General features: G+C 45.6%; 1 protein-coding gene across 4 annotated transcripts in view; it reads right to left on the bottom strand.

Moving 5' to 3' along the window:
* Nucleotides 1–13,277, bottom strand: part of med12 (mediator complex subunit 12) — a 178,759-nt gene that overhangs the window by 86,981 nt on the left and 78,501 nt on the right. For all 4 annotated transcript variants that reach the window (XM_060915213.1, XM_060915214.1, XM_060915215.1 and 1 more), the window contains exons 19-22: nucleotides 11,907–12,070; nucleotides 10,702–10,833; nucleotides 10,348–10,575; nucleotides 5,935–6,079 (exon numbers count right to left, since the gene is read on the bottom strand). In XM_060915213.1, coding sequence (XP_060771196.1) covers nucleotides 5,935–6,079; nucleotides 10,348–10,575; nucleotides 10,702–10,833; nucleotides 11,907–12,070 — 669 coding nt within the window. The remainder of the gene's footprint in view (nucleotides 1–5,934; nucleotides 6,080–10,347; nucleotides 10,576–10,701; nucleotides 10,834–11,906; nucleotides 12,071–13,277) is intronic.

Below are 13,277 nucleotides of genomic sequence, written 5' to 3'. Positions count from 1 at the left end.
TATAAACACTAGACAAGAACTAGACAGACTAAACACTCGTATAATATATATAAAATACACACACAAATTGGAGCAAACAAACAGTCAAGGGCACTTGAGGTATAGCAGGTAAACATGAAATAAACAGTATAAACAAACTAATAGCTGTTAAAGGTGAGGTAGTGCGGAATAGTGCAAATGAGCGAGGTAAAGTGAAATGGGCAGTCCCTGAGTTCAGTGCGTGAATGAATGTTGAGAGTGTGTGTGTGTGTTGGGGGGGGGTCTGTGAGGGTGACGTCAGATGCTGAAGGGAGGGCGGGGGGTGCGGGCAGAATCTGCGGCGGGGGGCGGAGGAGCAGAACAGGGAGGGAGTTGAGCCTCCTGACCACCTGGTGAAACTGTCTTTGAGCCTGCTGGTTCTGGCCCAGAGACTCCGCAGTCTCCTCCCCGACCAGCTGAAGAGGCTGCGAGATGGGTGGGTGGGGTCACCTGCAATCCTGATGGCTTTGTGAGTGAGGTGGGAGTTATAGATATCCATAAGAGAAGGGAGAGACACACCAATGATCCTCTCAGCTGCTCTCACGATGTGCTGCAGAGTCTTGCAGCAGGACACGGTGCAGGCGCCGTACCACATGGTGATGCAGCTGGTCAGGATGTTCTCAATGGTGCCTCTGTAGAATGTGTGCATGATGGAGGCCGGGACTCTTGCTCTCCTCAGTTTGCGGAGGAAGTACAGACGCTTTTTTGGCCAGTGATGGTGGTGTTGCTCCAGGACAGGTCTTCAGGGATGTGCACACACACAAACTTGGTGCTGCTCACCCTCTCCACTGTAGCACCGTCAATAGTTAGTGGAGCATGCTGGGTGTGCGCTCTCCTGAAGTCCACATGGCCAAGCGGCTCACCTCACTCCTGTAGATTGTCTCATCGCCATTATTGATGAGACCCACCACAGTCGTGTCATCCGCAAACTTAATGAAGAGATTAGAGCTGGATGTTGATGTGCAGCCGTGGGTCAACAGAGTGAAGAGGAGGGGGCTCAGCACACATCTTTGGGAGACCCCCGTGTTCAATGTGATGGTGCTGGAGGAGTTGCTGCCGACCCGTACAGCCTGTGGTCTCCCCGTCAGGAAGTCCAGCAGCCAGTTGCACAGGGAGGTGTTGAGTCTCAGCTGGTCCAGTTTATGAATGAGCTGCTGGGGAATGATTGTGTTGAATGCTGAGCTAAAGTCTATGAACAGCATTCTGACATACGAGTCTTTTGTCTCCAGGTGGGTGAGGGCTGAGTGGAGGGCAGTGGAGATGGCGTCATCGGTTGAACAGTTGGACTGATATGCAAACTGGAAAGGGTCCAGGGTGAGGGGGGAGGGCAGACTTGATATGCTGCATGACTAGCCGCTCGAAGCACTTCATGAGGATGGGAGTGAGTGCAACAGGGCGGTAGTCATTGAAGCAGGAGGGAGACGGCTTCTTCGGGGACCGGGATGATTGTGGTGGCTTTGAGGCACGTGGGGACAACAGCCTGGCTCAACGAGATGTTGAAGATGTCTGTAAAGACATCTGTGAGCTCCTCGGCACAGTCTCTCAGGACACCACCAGGAATGTTATCAGGACCCGGGGCTTTCCATGCATTTGTTGTCCCGAGAGCTCTCCTCACGCTGCCTGGGGACAGCATCAACACCTGGTCGCCGGGAGGTGGTGGGGTCTTCTGTGCTGTGGTGCTGTCGTCTGCCTCAAAGCGAGCGAAGAAGTCGTTCAACTGATTCAGCGAAGAGGTGGAGTTATCACAGGTCTGCGGCGAGGGCTTGTAGTCTGTGATGGTCTGAATCCCCCACCACAGGTTCCTGGTGTCTCTGCTGTCGAAGTAGACAGCAATGTTCCTGGAATACTGTCTCTTGGCCACCCTGATGCCTCGTGACAGGTTGGCCCTAGCTGTCCTCAGGCCCACCTCGTCCCCAGCTCTGAAGGCGGTGTTCCGAGCCCTCAGGAGCATGTGGACTTCCCCTGTCAGCCATGGCTTCTGATTGGCCCGAATGGAGATGGTTCTGGTGACTGTAATGTCGTCCATGCACTTCCTCATGTAGGCAGTAACTGTCTCCGTGTACTCATGGAGATCTGTGGTGGTGTTGTAGGTGGCCGCCTAGTCTGGCTAACGCGACAAAGCTCTACGAGCTATTGGTCTGGCCAAGATATTAAGCCCAACCGTTTCCCCAAGTGCGTGCTTGACCCGCCTCCCCGAAATGCCTCAGTTTGCTACTGGTCGAAGCCAGAAAAGGCTGTGACGAAGCTTAAACTAATCACATCACTCTTTCCTCTGACGTATGTGACGCGACGGGGCTAACTGGTAGATTAAACTCTTACCGAAGCCGGTCGGGAGCAAGGCGAAAGCGTCCTTCCTTTCAATAAATACCTCCAGGGCTGCTCTTTGCTCCGTTTTCAATGAGAACTTCCCGTTGAATGCTTTCAATACAGCATCTACCGCTGTGTTAAAGGCTTGCCGCTGCTCCATGTTCGTGATGTGAATGAAGCGCTTCCGGCATAGATTCTGTAAACAATCTATGGCTTCTGGTCGCAGTTCTACTACGTCACTGCCTTGAACACGCCTCTACCCAAAGCCGTTGGAGATGCTCAAAGTTGATTGGTTCCCGATTTTTCGGGAGCTTGGAAGAGCTGTAGATAGCCTGCCTGGCCAGACTAAGCTCGCAACAGGCCCTAGTGTTGCGTCACGCTTAGGATGGGCAGGCCCAGGCTAAGTGGCCGCCTGTCTGAACATGCTCCAGTCCGTGGTGGAAAAACAGTCCTGGAATGCCTCTGAGAACCCCTCTGGCCACACACGTATCTGCTTTGTAGCTGGTTTGGTGACTTTAACCAGTGGCCTGTATGCTGGCATTAGCATAAAACAGTGGAGTGATCTGAGGCCCCAAGGTGGGGGAGGGGGAGGGCTTTGTAGGCACCTCTATGCATGGTGTAAACATTGTCCAGAGTATTGTTTCCACGTCTGGGAAAGTTGATGTGTCCATAGAGTTTTGGAAACACGCTCTTGGCGTTTGCATGGTTGAAATCCCCAGCCAGGATGAGGAAAGCATCTGAGTGGGCTGTCTGCTGCTCACTGATGTGCTGATAGAGTTCATTCAGTGCTTCACTCCTGTTGTTATTGGAGCCAGGAGGGATGTATATTGCTACCAGCAATATGGCTGTAAATTCCCCTCGGCAGGTAGAATGGCCGGCATGTAATAATTATAAACTCCACCAGTGGTGAGCAGTGTTTGCAGACCACAGCAGCATCACGGCACCAGGCACCCCTGATGTAAACACAGAGTCCTCCACCGTGAGTCTTCCCCCCGACGAGTGCTCTGTCTGACTGGTAGCATGTTAGCCGGGCTAGCTGAATGGCACAGTCCGGGACACTGTCGTTAAACCATGTTTCCACAAACACGAGGACACAACACTCACGGACTTAGAAGAAGAGCGGGGCAGGCGGACACAATTCAGCTTTTTGTCCAGCGAGCGTACGTTGGCCAGAGTGATGGTAGGGATAGCTGGCCGGTGAGGGCTAGCCGCTAGCCTAGCCTGGATACCTCCACGCTTGTCCCTCTTCTGCTTCCGCATGTTCCACCTGTGGCGCCTCCACTGTGGGCTGGATGCAGGAGTGAGGGTTGGTTGTTGAGCAGGCCTCTGGAGCAAACCGTAGTCACATAGCACTTCCGCTGGATTTATATCCGTGAATATAGTTCTGCGGATGTCGAGCAGAAACTCACGGGTGTATGTGCGCCTTAAGACTGATGGACGCGACAAAGACGAACAGATACACGCTGTTTTAAAACACAAAAAACATGAAAACACCGTTCTGTCAGGACAGAGAGGAGCTGCTGCGTGTGTACGCACCGCCATCTTGGAAACCTGGTAAGGGATGGGATAAGGGGCTTATGCTGGAATGCAGCGTTTTCCTTTCTCCAAACATAATACTTCTCTTTTAAACCAAAAAGTTCTAGTTTGGTCTCATCCATCCACAAAAAAACATTTTTCTAGTAGCCTTCTGGCTTGTCCACGTGATCTTTAGCAAACTGCAAACGAGCAGCAATGTTCTTTTTGGAGAGCAGTGGCTTTCTCCTTGCAAACCTGCCATGCACACCATTGCTGTTCTCCTGATGGTGGACTCATGAACATTAACATTAGCCAATGTGAGAGAGGCCTTCAGTTGCTTAGAAGTTACCCGGGGTCCTTTGTGACCTCGCCGACTATTACACGCCTTGGTCTTGGAGTGATCTTTGTTGGTCGACCACTCCTGGGGAGGGTAACAATGCTCTTGAATTTCCTCCATTTGTACACAATCTGTCTGACTGTGGATTGGTGGAGTCCAAACTCTTTAGAGATGCTTTTGTAACCTTTTCTAGCTTGATGAGCATCAACAACACTTTTTCTGAGCTCCTCAGAAATCTCCTTTGTTCGTGCCATGATACACTTCCACAAACATGTGTTGTGAAGCTCAGACTTTGATAGATCCCTGTTCTTTAAATAAAACAGGGTGCCCACTCACACCTGATTGTCGTCCCATTGATTGAAAACACCTGACTAATTTAACTGCTAATGCTAGAGGTTCACATACTTTTGCCACTCACAGATATGTAATATTGGATCATTTTCCTCAATAAATAAATGACCAAGTATAATATTTTTGTCTCGTTTGTTTTACTGGGTTCTCTTTATCTACTTTTAGGACTTGTGTGAAAACCTGATGTTTTAGGTCATATTTATGCAGAAATATAGAAAATTCTCAAGGGTTCACAAACTTTCAAGCACCACTGTAGCTCGAGAAAACTTGCCCAGACTGAGTCCACTTCTACAAAGTCCAATAACGAAAATCAAGGGCCATAATATGAGCACGCAAAGTTTTATTGATGTAGCTTCTGAGAAACCTTGTCCAGATTGAAACGGACAGACCAAAAAAAAAAAAAAAAAAAGACTGACTCCATTCCTGTGCACTTCGTGGCGGGGGATAAAAATATGAAACCAACACTTTTTTTTGTTTACCACATAATTCTATACATGTTCCAGATGTTATTTCAGATAGTTTTGATGTCTTCAGTATTGTTCTACAATGTAGAAAAGTATCAAAATACAGAAAAACCTAAAAGTAGCGCTGTCCAAACTTTTGACCGATACTGTACATGTATAGCATTCACTTAAATCTGACCGACCACATATTCCATTTATTTTTCAGTGTACTACGGCAGAGCTCCAGCTTTCAAGCTACATTAAGAGCAAAGACTCCTATAACAATTCTGGCAGGTAAACACACCAAAAAATAAATAAATTAACCCTTTGGTGACTGACCCCTTGAAAATGGTTCCTCCAGGAACGATGACGTTTCAGTTGTCAAGACAACGGAAAAACTAAAATACAAAAACAAAGATACGTCACAATGCTCTTGTGCACAAAACAAAATGCTCTTGTATTTGTATTTTAGTTTTTCCGTTGTCTTGACAACTGAAACGTCATGGTTCCTGGAGGAACCATTTTCAAGGGGTCAGTCACCAAAGGGTTAATTAATTAATAATAATAAAAGAAGAGTGCAACAGAACAGAGACTCGCCTCTGCAGTATGAGATGCACAAGGGTGAAGAGTGCACGCGCACACGCAGTATAAAACGACATGACCCACAGGAAAGCATGAACCTACTTCACTAACTAATCCCCTGAGGGAGTGGTGTGGGGTTTTTTTGTGTCAGTCCTATACACTCGCTGCATATTTCCACACACTCGTGTATCATTTTCACTTTCATACACCTTTTAATAACTTGGAGTACATCTCACTTTCTGTACAACTGACAAAGCCACAGTGTAAACAGTAGCTCACAGTCGACCGTTTTGTTTTCGGAAATAGTAACAAGTGCAGATAAAAACGCACATCTGAAGCAGTGTGGAAAGTGTGTGTGGGGGCGCGTGCGCGTGTACTCACGTCCACATTACAGAGCAGGTCGTTGAAGCCACAGTTGCCGTTGTTGGAAGAGCAGCACAGAGCTTTTAGGACCCCCAGCCATTCTGCGCTCAGAGAACGGCAGTATGCTGTCAGCTCCGCACACAGGATACCGATATCATTAACCCTGACAACGCAACACACACATTTCTAAAATCAAACAAAAGGTCATGCCTTTAACAAAGTCACATGCATAGTTTTATGGAGAATCTGCAGCATGTGAATGGGGAATATTGCTTTTCCTATTACCAGCAATCTAAAAAATAGTTTAAAAAAATGCCAAAAATATAACAAAAGCACATTTCATACATTTATTGAATATTCATTCAATCGGTCTTTTCATGGTGCACAAACCTGGTCACGAAAACCTACAGAGATGAAGGTCTGGTTTGGCTTCAAGGAGATACGCAGAACCATGGCCTCACTTTTTTGTTGAGAAATGCCTTGAGACCTCAAGAATGGCACAGAAATAGTTTTAAGCATGAACAATAAATCTAATATAGTTATTTCGACGATTAAAGTGATTCAAATAGGTCACGGTCCGAGTGAATGACCTTGACATCTGTGATGTCACAGCAGTTAGTCTATCGGTCTCGTCGGCATTTCCGCTATACTAAAACACAGAGCTGACTGCAACTCCGATCCTCCATTTGAAGCCAATTTATCGCCATGCCACGCAGATGTTTTGCTGGCCGGTGCAGCAACACGACAGAAGGTGGATTTACGTTGCATTCATGGCCCAAGAATGTTCAAGCTGCGAAGATCTGGACGCGTTTTGCGAGAAATTCACAGATTGGGCACCTACAAAGTGGTCTCTCCTCTGCTCTGCACATTTTACTGAAGACTCGTACGAACCCTCTGATCTGTTGAGAAGTGTTGGCTCTAAACCCATATTGAAAGAGGATGCAGTACCAAGAATTAAAGAAAAGGAAAACTAAAAGAAAAGGAAAGTTCAGTTGCACCAGTTCTCCCGGAGAACTTTCTGAACTAGAAAGACACCAAGAAAACTCACTTATTCTGTTGAACGGTATCTTCCGTCAATATCATCCACATCATTCCTGTTGTAGTTTATAACGTGTCTAACAGTGTTCATTAAGTTGCTAGCGTTGCCTGCAGACCAGGCGATGACACTTTGGATCCTGAAGGTCCCGGAGACGTTATGTCTGGGCTTTCAGTTCCTTCCCCGCGGTCGGTCCGCTTCAACCACTTCAGCATTTTTGTTCTGGCAAGAGTCGGCGCAGCGTGTGCGGTAGCAATTCCATTCCAAGTCCATATAATGCGGACTCCGGCCGAAGATTCTAGAACAGAATGCGCTGCTCTGTAGCCTACGGATGCAGGTGCATCGAAAGTGTAGCTACTATGAATTTTTCGCTGTTAACGTTTTAAAATTAAAATTGACAAATTAGGTGAATGTCTACGTATGTGTTACGGCTTTGTAAATAATATTAATGTAGAACTTTTTTTCTAGATCTATTTTTTTTCCATTGTCCCGGGATTGTCCCAGATATGATAATTTTGTGTCCCGATGACATTTTTTATGGTCCCCGGGACGTCGGGACACCGTTAGTTTCGAGCGCTGAACAACTGGCGAAAGAACTAAAGGAAATCAAGATAAAAAAGGATGAAATCTTTGTATCACATGACGTCATATCCCTCTTTACAAAAACACCGGTCACAAACACTCTCAACATAGTAGAAAACCGGTTAAAAGCAGACAGAACCCTGAAAAAACGTACAAAACTTACAGCACAGGACATAACAAAACTATTACATTTCATTTCCACGTCCACATATTTCCAATACAGAGGTACAATCTATAGACAAAAAGAGGGATTTGCAATGGGGGACCCGCTATCTGCCACTCTATGCAACTTTTTTATGGAGGATCTGGAAACCCGAGCCATAGAAACAGCACCGGACGACTGCAAACCTATCTTCTGGAAAAGATACGTTGATGACATTCTTGAAATAACCAAAACAGGCCACACACAACAACTCGCGGATCATTTAAACTCCATAGACAAGACAGGCAACATCAAATTCACACACGAAGAGGAAACAGACAGGACAATAGCATTTCTGGACCTAAAAATACACCACACAGAAGAAGGGAACATCAGAATTACAACATACAGAAAACCTACACATACCGACCAATATCTTCTCTGGACATCTGAACATCCCATCGCACACAAAATGTCAGTAATCAGAACACTATACGACCGAGCACAGAACATCACGGAGGAGAAAGACAGACAGGAGGAGGAACACCACATCCAACAGGCATTAAAAAACTGCCAATATCCACCGTGGGCAATTCGAAAAGGAAAATCACAGACACAAAAAAAAAAGGAAAGAAACAAACAAACAAGAAAAAACACAGAAAAAACAAACCGGGGCTTTGTCACATTACCATACATAAAAGGAGTTGCAGAACGCATCCAACAATCCATGAGGAAATACCACATCAACACCCCGGTCAAACCATACAAGAACCTCCGACAGCTGCTAGTTCACCCCAAAGATAAAATACAACTGGACAATAAATGCAATGTCATCTATGAAATCCCTTGCCGGTCATGCAATAAAGTCTATATTGGTGAAACGGGCAGATGCTTCCATACTCGCAGGAAAGAACACCAATTAGAATGTGAAAAAGAAACAACAAAAAGACTCACAAGATCCGAAAAAGAAAAAGCAAGCCAAGAAAACTTAAAATCAGCCATTTCAGACCACTGTAAACGGCAAAATCATATTATGAATTGGGAAGAGGCCAGAGTCATTCGCGCTGAAGAGAATAGATATCAGCGTTGGATTTTGGAGGCAGTGGAGATATGTAAGCGGGCGCAGAGGATGATGAACCGGGATGAGGGAGCGTACGCGCTGTCACACACCTGGAGCGCCGTCCTGGGGCAGCGACCTGACAGCAGGAGGCGTGGACTACCTGTCAAATTGGGCGGGACGTTCACGCCTCCATAGAGTAACATCAGCTGATAAGGCACGTCACCACTCGACATCTGGTGACTGTTTTGAAGAAGGCGGAAGTGTTCGCCGAAACTGTCAACAAGCGAGGTAACATACTTAAAAATACGTGTCTTAAGAAACGAACTTAAAAGAATAGTTATAATTATCAGACATAATGAATTTTCACTACACATTATCGGATTCACTTTCCGATGGTTCGAACTGATACGGTTCTGTGTGTATAGCAGTAGCATGTGTCCACGCTCCAATTTCAGGACCATCACAGTCAGATGTATTACTATCTGAGGAATCCGAAGAATCTCCAGGAAATCTGAACAAAGAGGCCACTGCAACCACTCTCGCCTGCCGAGTCTGGCAGTGGTCTATAGCACCGGTTACCGCTGTGACGTCACGCACTCAGGGCTGGCTGGCTCAGCAGGGCAGCTCAAACGCCAACTTTGCAGTCAATTTTAATTCTCAAAAATATATACGTTATTTACCAGCTGGGAGGTCCGTATGGTGAAATACCGTGATCGAGGTCTTGAAAGTACTGAGCGGGGCCCTCTGGGCTGAGGTCAGTATTCAAGGCCGAGGTCACGGTATTTCACCATACGGACCGACCTTAAGATGGTAAATAATATATTAATTTTTTTCTTTCCCAAATTCTAACAGAAAACGAGAGCGCCTGAAAGGGAAAACCGAGCCAAGCCACCATTTTGAATCCTCATTCACGGCTGTAATGCAAATGGCTTCCTCCTAGGTATACAAGTGCACTTCCATGGCAGGAAAAAAACTACATTTTGCCGCCTATGTAGTCCCCTATTTATACAAAATTGAGTCATTCGGGATTCAGCCATTTTTTGCTCGACGTTAGCAACAGTTACAGGTTTTTATCTTTCTCCTGAAATGTTTTCTTTTATTATTTCTTCCTCAGGGGAGTAAAACTCGCTTTCGCTGTGAACACTGTCGTTATCGCTATCCATGCTGTAAAATTAATGCTATTCTCTTGAGAAATGCTGGCAAACATTGATAAGACTTTTGATAAAAATCGTATAAATCTTATAAAAAAGATAAACGGCAACAAAAATTGCTACGTTTGTTGTTGTGAACGAGCGAGTCGCCAGAGGTCCGTAACGTAGGATACGGACCCGCTCGCCAGCCAATCAGAGCGTAGGATTTGATGAAAACCGCACCTCGAAAAAAAAAAAAATGTATTCCCAATCATGCAGCATACAAGAGTCAAGGATGGAGATACTATCCACTCAGAAACACATTTAAAAATAAAAGGTCCTGCGTATCTCCTTTGTGTCTAAAAAGGTGTGGTTATGCCTTTAACGTCGTCCGTGAATGGATATGATCAGACACAAGTCACACTTAACTCATCTCTGAGGAACTGAAACAGATCAAAATGGACTTCTGAAACATTCTGACCTCTCAGGGTCACGGTGATCCACACACACGTCCATCAGGACGTTACACACGAAGCTGTAGCGGTTAGCTGGGCTGTCGTTGAGAATCTTGCCCACCATGGAGTGGTTGAGGTTGTGGGCTGAAGGGTTTGCTATGGCGTCGATCATAAACACCTGGTCCCACAGCATGTTGGAGTCTGATGGGTCAATGTTCCAGTAGATAGAATTCTTCACCTTGGAGCAAAACTCACTGTGGGGGGGGAGAACCCATCACCATATCGTGAAGTGACTTAGATATGCATATAAAAAACAACAAACAACCCACCAACACCGTGATAAACTGCTCAGAGATGCTGAGTGAACTGAACTCTTTTACCTGAAGATCTCTCCAAACTTGCTCTTCAGGTGACTGCAGGAGGTATAGAGGTCGTACAGGTAGGCCAAAATACAGCGCTCGGCTGAGGAACAGTCTGCAGGATTCACTCCTGACTTCACCACGATGCGCAACCTGCACACGTACACACCAATCACAATATTACTTCATACCCACCACTCACAGATCATCATGTGCACACATACTGCTATGGTTCAACAGGCAGGACTAATACATCTAAAACCTGACATGGCACGACGGTAGATAGAAATCTAGCTCATGTTAGCCTACCGTGCACGACTCCATGTTACTGAAGCAACTAAATTGCAAGCAAACGTTACTAGAGTACCGACAAACAAACAGGATCAGATCACTTGCACAATGCAGCCACCTGCATAGTGCCCATAACATGGGTAACTTGCACATCTGCGAAGGCACCATGAATGCTCAAAAAGGTACAGACAGATTTTGGAGCGACATATGCTGCCACACAGATGACTTCTTTTTCAGGGATGTCCCCGTTTATTCCAGCAAGACTATGCCAAGCCACATTTTGCACATGTCACAACAGCATGGGTTCATAATAATTTAAAATAAAAAAATAAAGTGCAGGTGCTAAACTGGCCTGCCTCTCATTGAAAACGTGTGGCGCATTATGAAGCGCAAAATATGACAATGGAGACCCTGGACTGTTGAGGAACTGAAATTGTATATCAAGCAAGAATGGGAAAGAATTTCATGTTCCAAACTTCAAAAGATGGTGTCCTCAGTTTACAAATGCTTCGTCAGTGGTGTTAAAAGAAAAAGGTGATGCAAAAAACAGTGTTAAACATGCCCCTGTAGCAACGTTTTTGGATCAGACCCCCCCCCCGATAACCTTTATCAGTTCGAACATTATATATCTTGTTTTTGTTTTGTATTAAATTAAATACTGGTTGAAAAAGATATGCAAGTCATTACATTGCTTTTATTTACATTTTACCCAGTGTCCTGACTTTTTTTGGGTTGTATTTTACTGGAACTGTAGTTTTAACTATTGCTTATATGTAATCCTGGGTAAAGATATGTATGCAGATGTCATATTTTGTCAAACCATACCATATAAACCTGTATAGAACAAAAGAAATAGACCTGAATTCATAATCTACATTTGATTTTAAACAGCAGGAAGCAAAGACGTCTTCACTGTGTGAGCGTGGTAGCCATACCCGTCGAAGACCTGTGCAGTTTGGTCAGGGTTGAGGATGAGGCAGGAGTGGTAGCGTCGAAGTACAGCCACGATGCACAGACAAAGGCTAGTGGTGTAGCTGCCTGCCAGACTGGAGGACTTCAGCAGGAGCTCGGCCTCCACCAGACTCAGCTCGTTGAGTAGCTAACAGACACACAACGAGTCACATCATAGCTACAGTGTGGCAAAAAAGTATTTAGTCAGTCACCAATTGTGCAAGTTCTCCCACTTAAAAAGATGAGAGAGGCCTGTAATTTTCATCATAGGTATACCTCAACTATGAGAGACAGAATGAGAAAAAAAAAATCCAGAAAATCACATTGTCTGATTTTTAAAGAATTTATTTGCAAATTATGGTGGAAAATAAGTATTTGGTCAATAACAAAAGTTCATCTCAATAATTTGTTATATACCCTTTGTTGGCAATGACAGAGGTCAAACGTTTTCTATAAGTCTTCACAAGGTTTTCACACACTGTTGCTGGTATTTTGGCCCATTCCTCCATGCAGATCTCCTCTAGAGCAGTGATGTTTTGGGGCTGTCACTGGGCAACACGGACTTTCAACTCCCTCCAAAGATTTTCTATGGGGTTGAGATCTGGAGACTGGCTCGGCCACTCCAGGACCTTGAAATGCTTCTTACGAAGCCACTCCTTCGTTGCCCGGGCGGTGTGTTTGGGATCATTGTCATGCTGAAAGACCCAGCCACGTTTCATCTTCAATGCCCTTGCTGATGGAAGGAGGTTTTCATTCAAAATCTCACGATACATGGCCCCATTCATTCTTTCCTTTACACGGATCAGTCGTCCTGGTCCCTTTGCAGAAAAACAGCCCCAAAGCATGATGTTTCCACCCCCATGCTTCACAGTAGGTATGGTGTTCTTTGGATGCAACTCAGCATTCTTTCTCCTCCAAACACGACAAGTTGAGTTTTTACCAAAAAGTTCTATTTTGGTTTCATCTGACCATATGACATTCTCCCAATCCTCTTCTGGATCATCCAAATGCTCTCTAGCAAACTTCAGACGGGCCTGGACATGTACTGGCTTAAGCAGGGGGACACGTCTGGCACTGCAGGATTTGAGTCCCTGGCGGCATAGTGTGTTACTGACGGTAGCCTTTGTTACTTTGGTCCCAGCTCTCTGCAGGTCATTCACTAGGTCCCCCCGTGTGGTTCTGGGATTTTTGCTCACCGTTCTTGTGATCATTTTGACCCCACGGGGTGAGATCTTGCGTGGAGCCCCAGATCGAGGGAGATTATCAGTGGTCTTGTATGTCTTCCATTTTCTAATAATTGCTCCCACAGTTGATTTCTTCACACCAAGCTGCTTACCTATTGCAGATTCAGTCTT

Source organism: Neoarius graeffei, chromosome 2, assembly GCF_027579695.1.
Source record: "Neoarius graeffei isolate fNeoGra1 chromosome 2, fNeoGra1.pri, whole genome shotgun sequence".
In the NCBI taxonomy this organism is placed as follows: domain Eukaryota; kingdom Metazoa; phylum Chordata; class Actinopteri; order Siluriformes; family Ariidae; genus Neoarius; species Neoarius graeffei.
The sequence above is the reverse complement of the archived record's forward strand: the minus strand, read 5'-3'. Positions and strand labels throughout refer to the sequence as shown.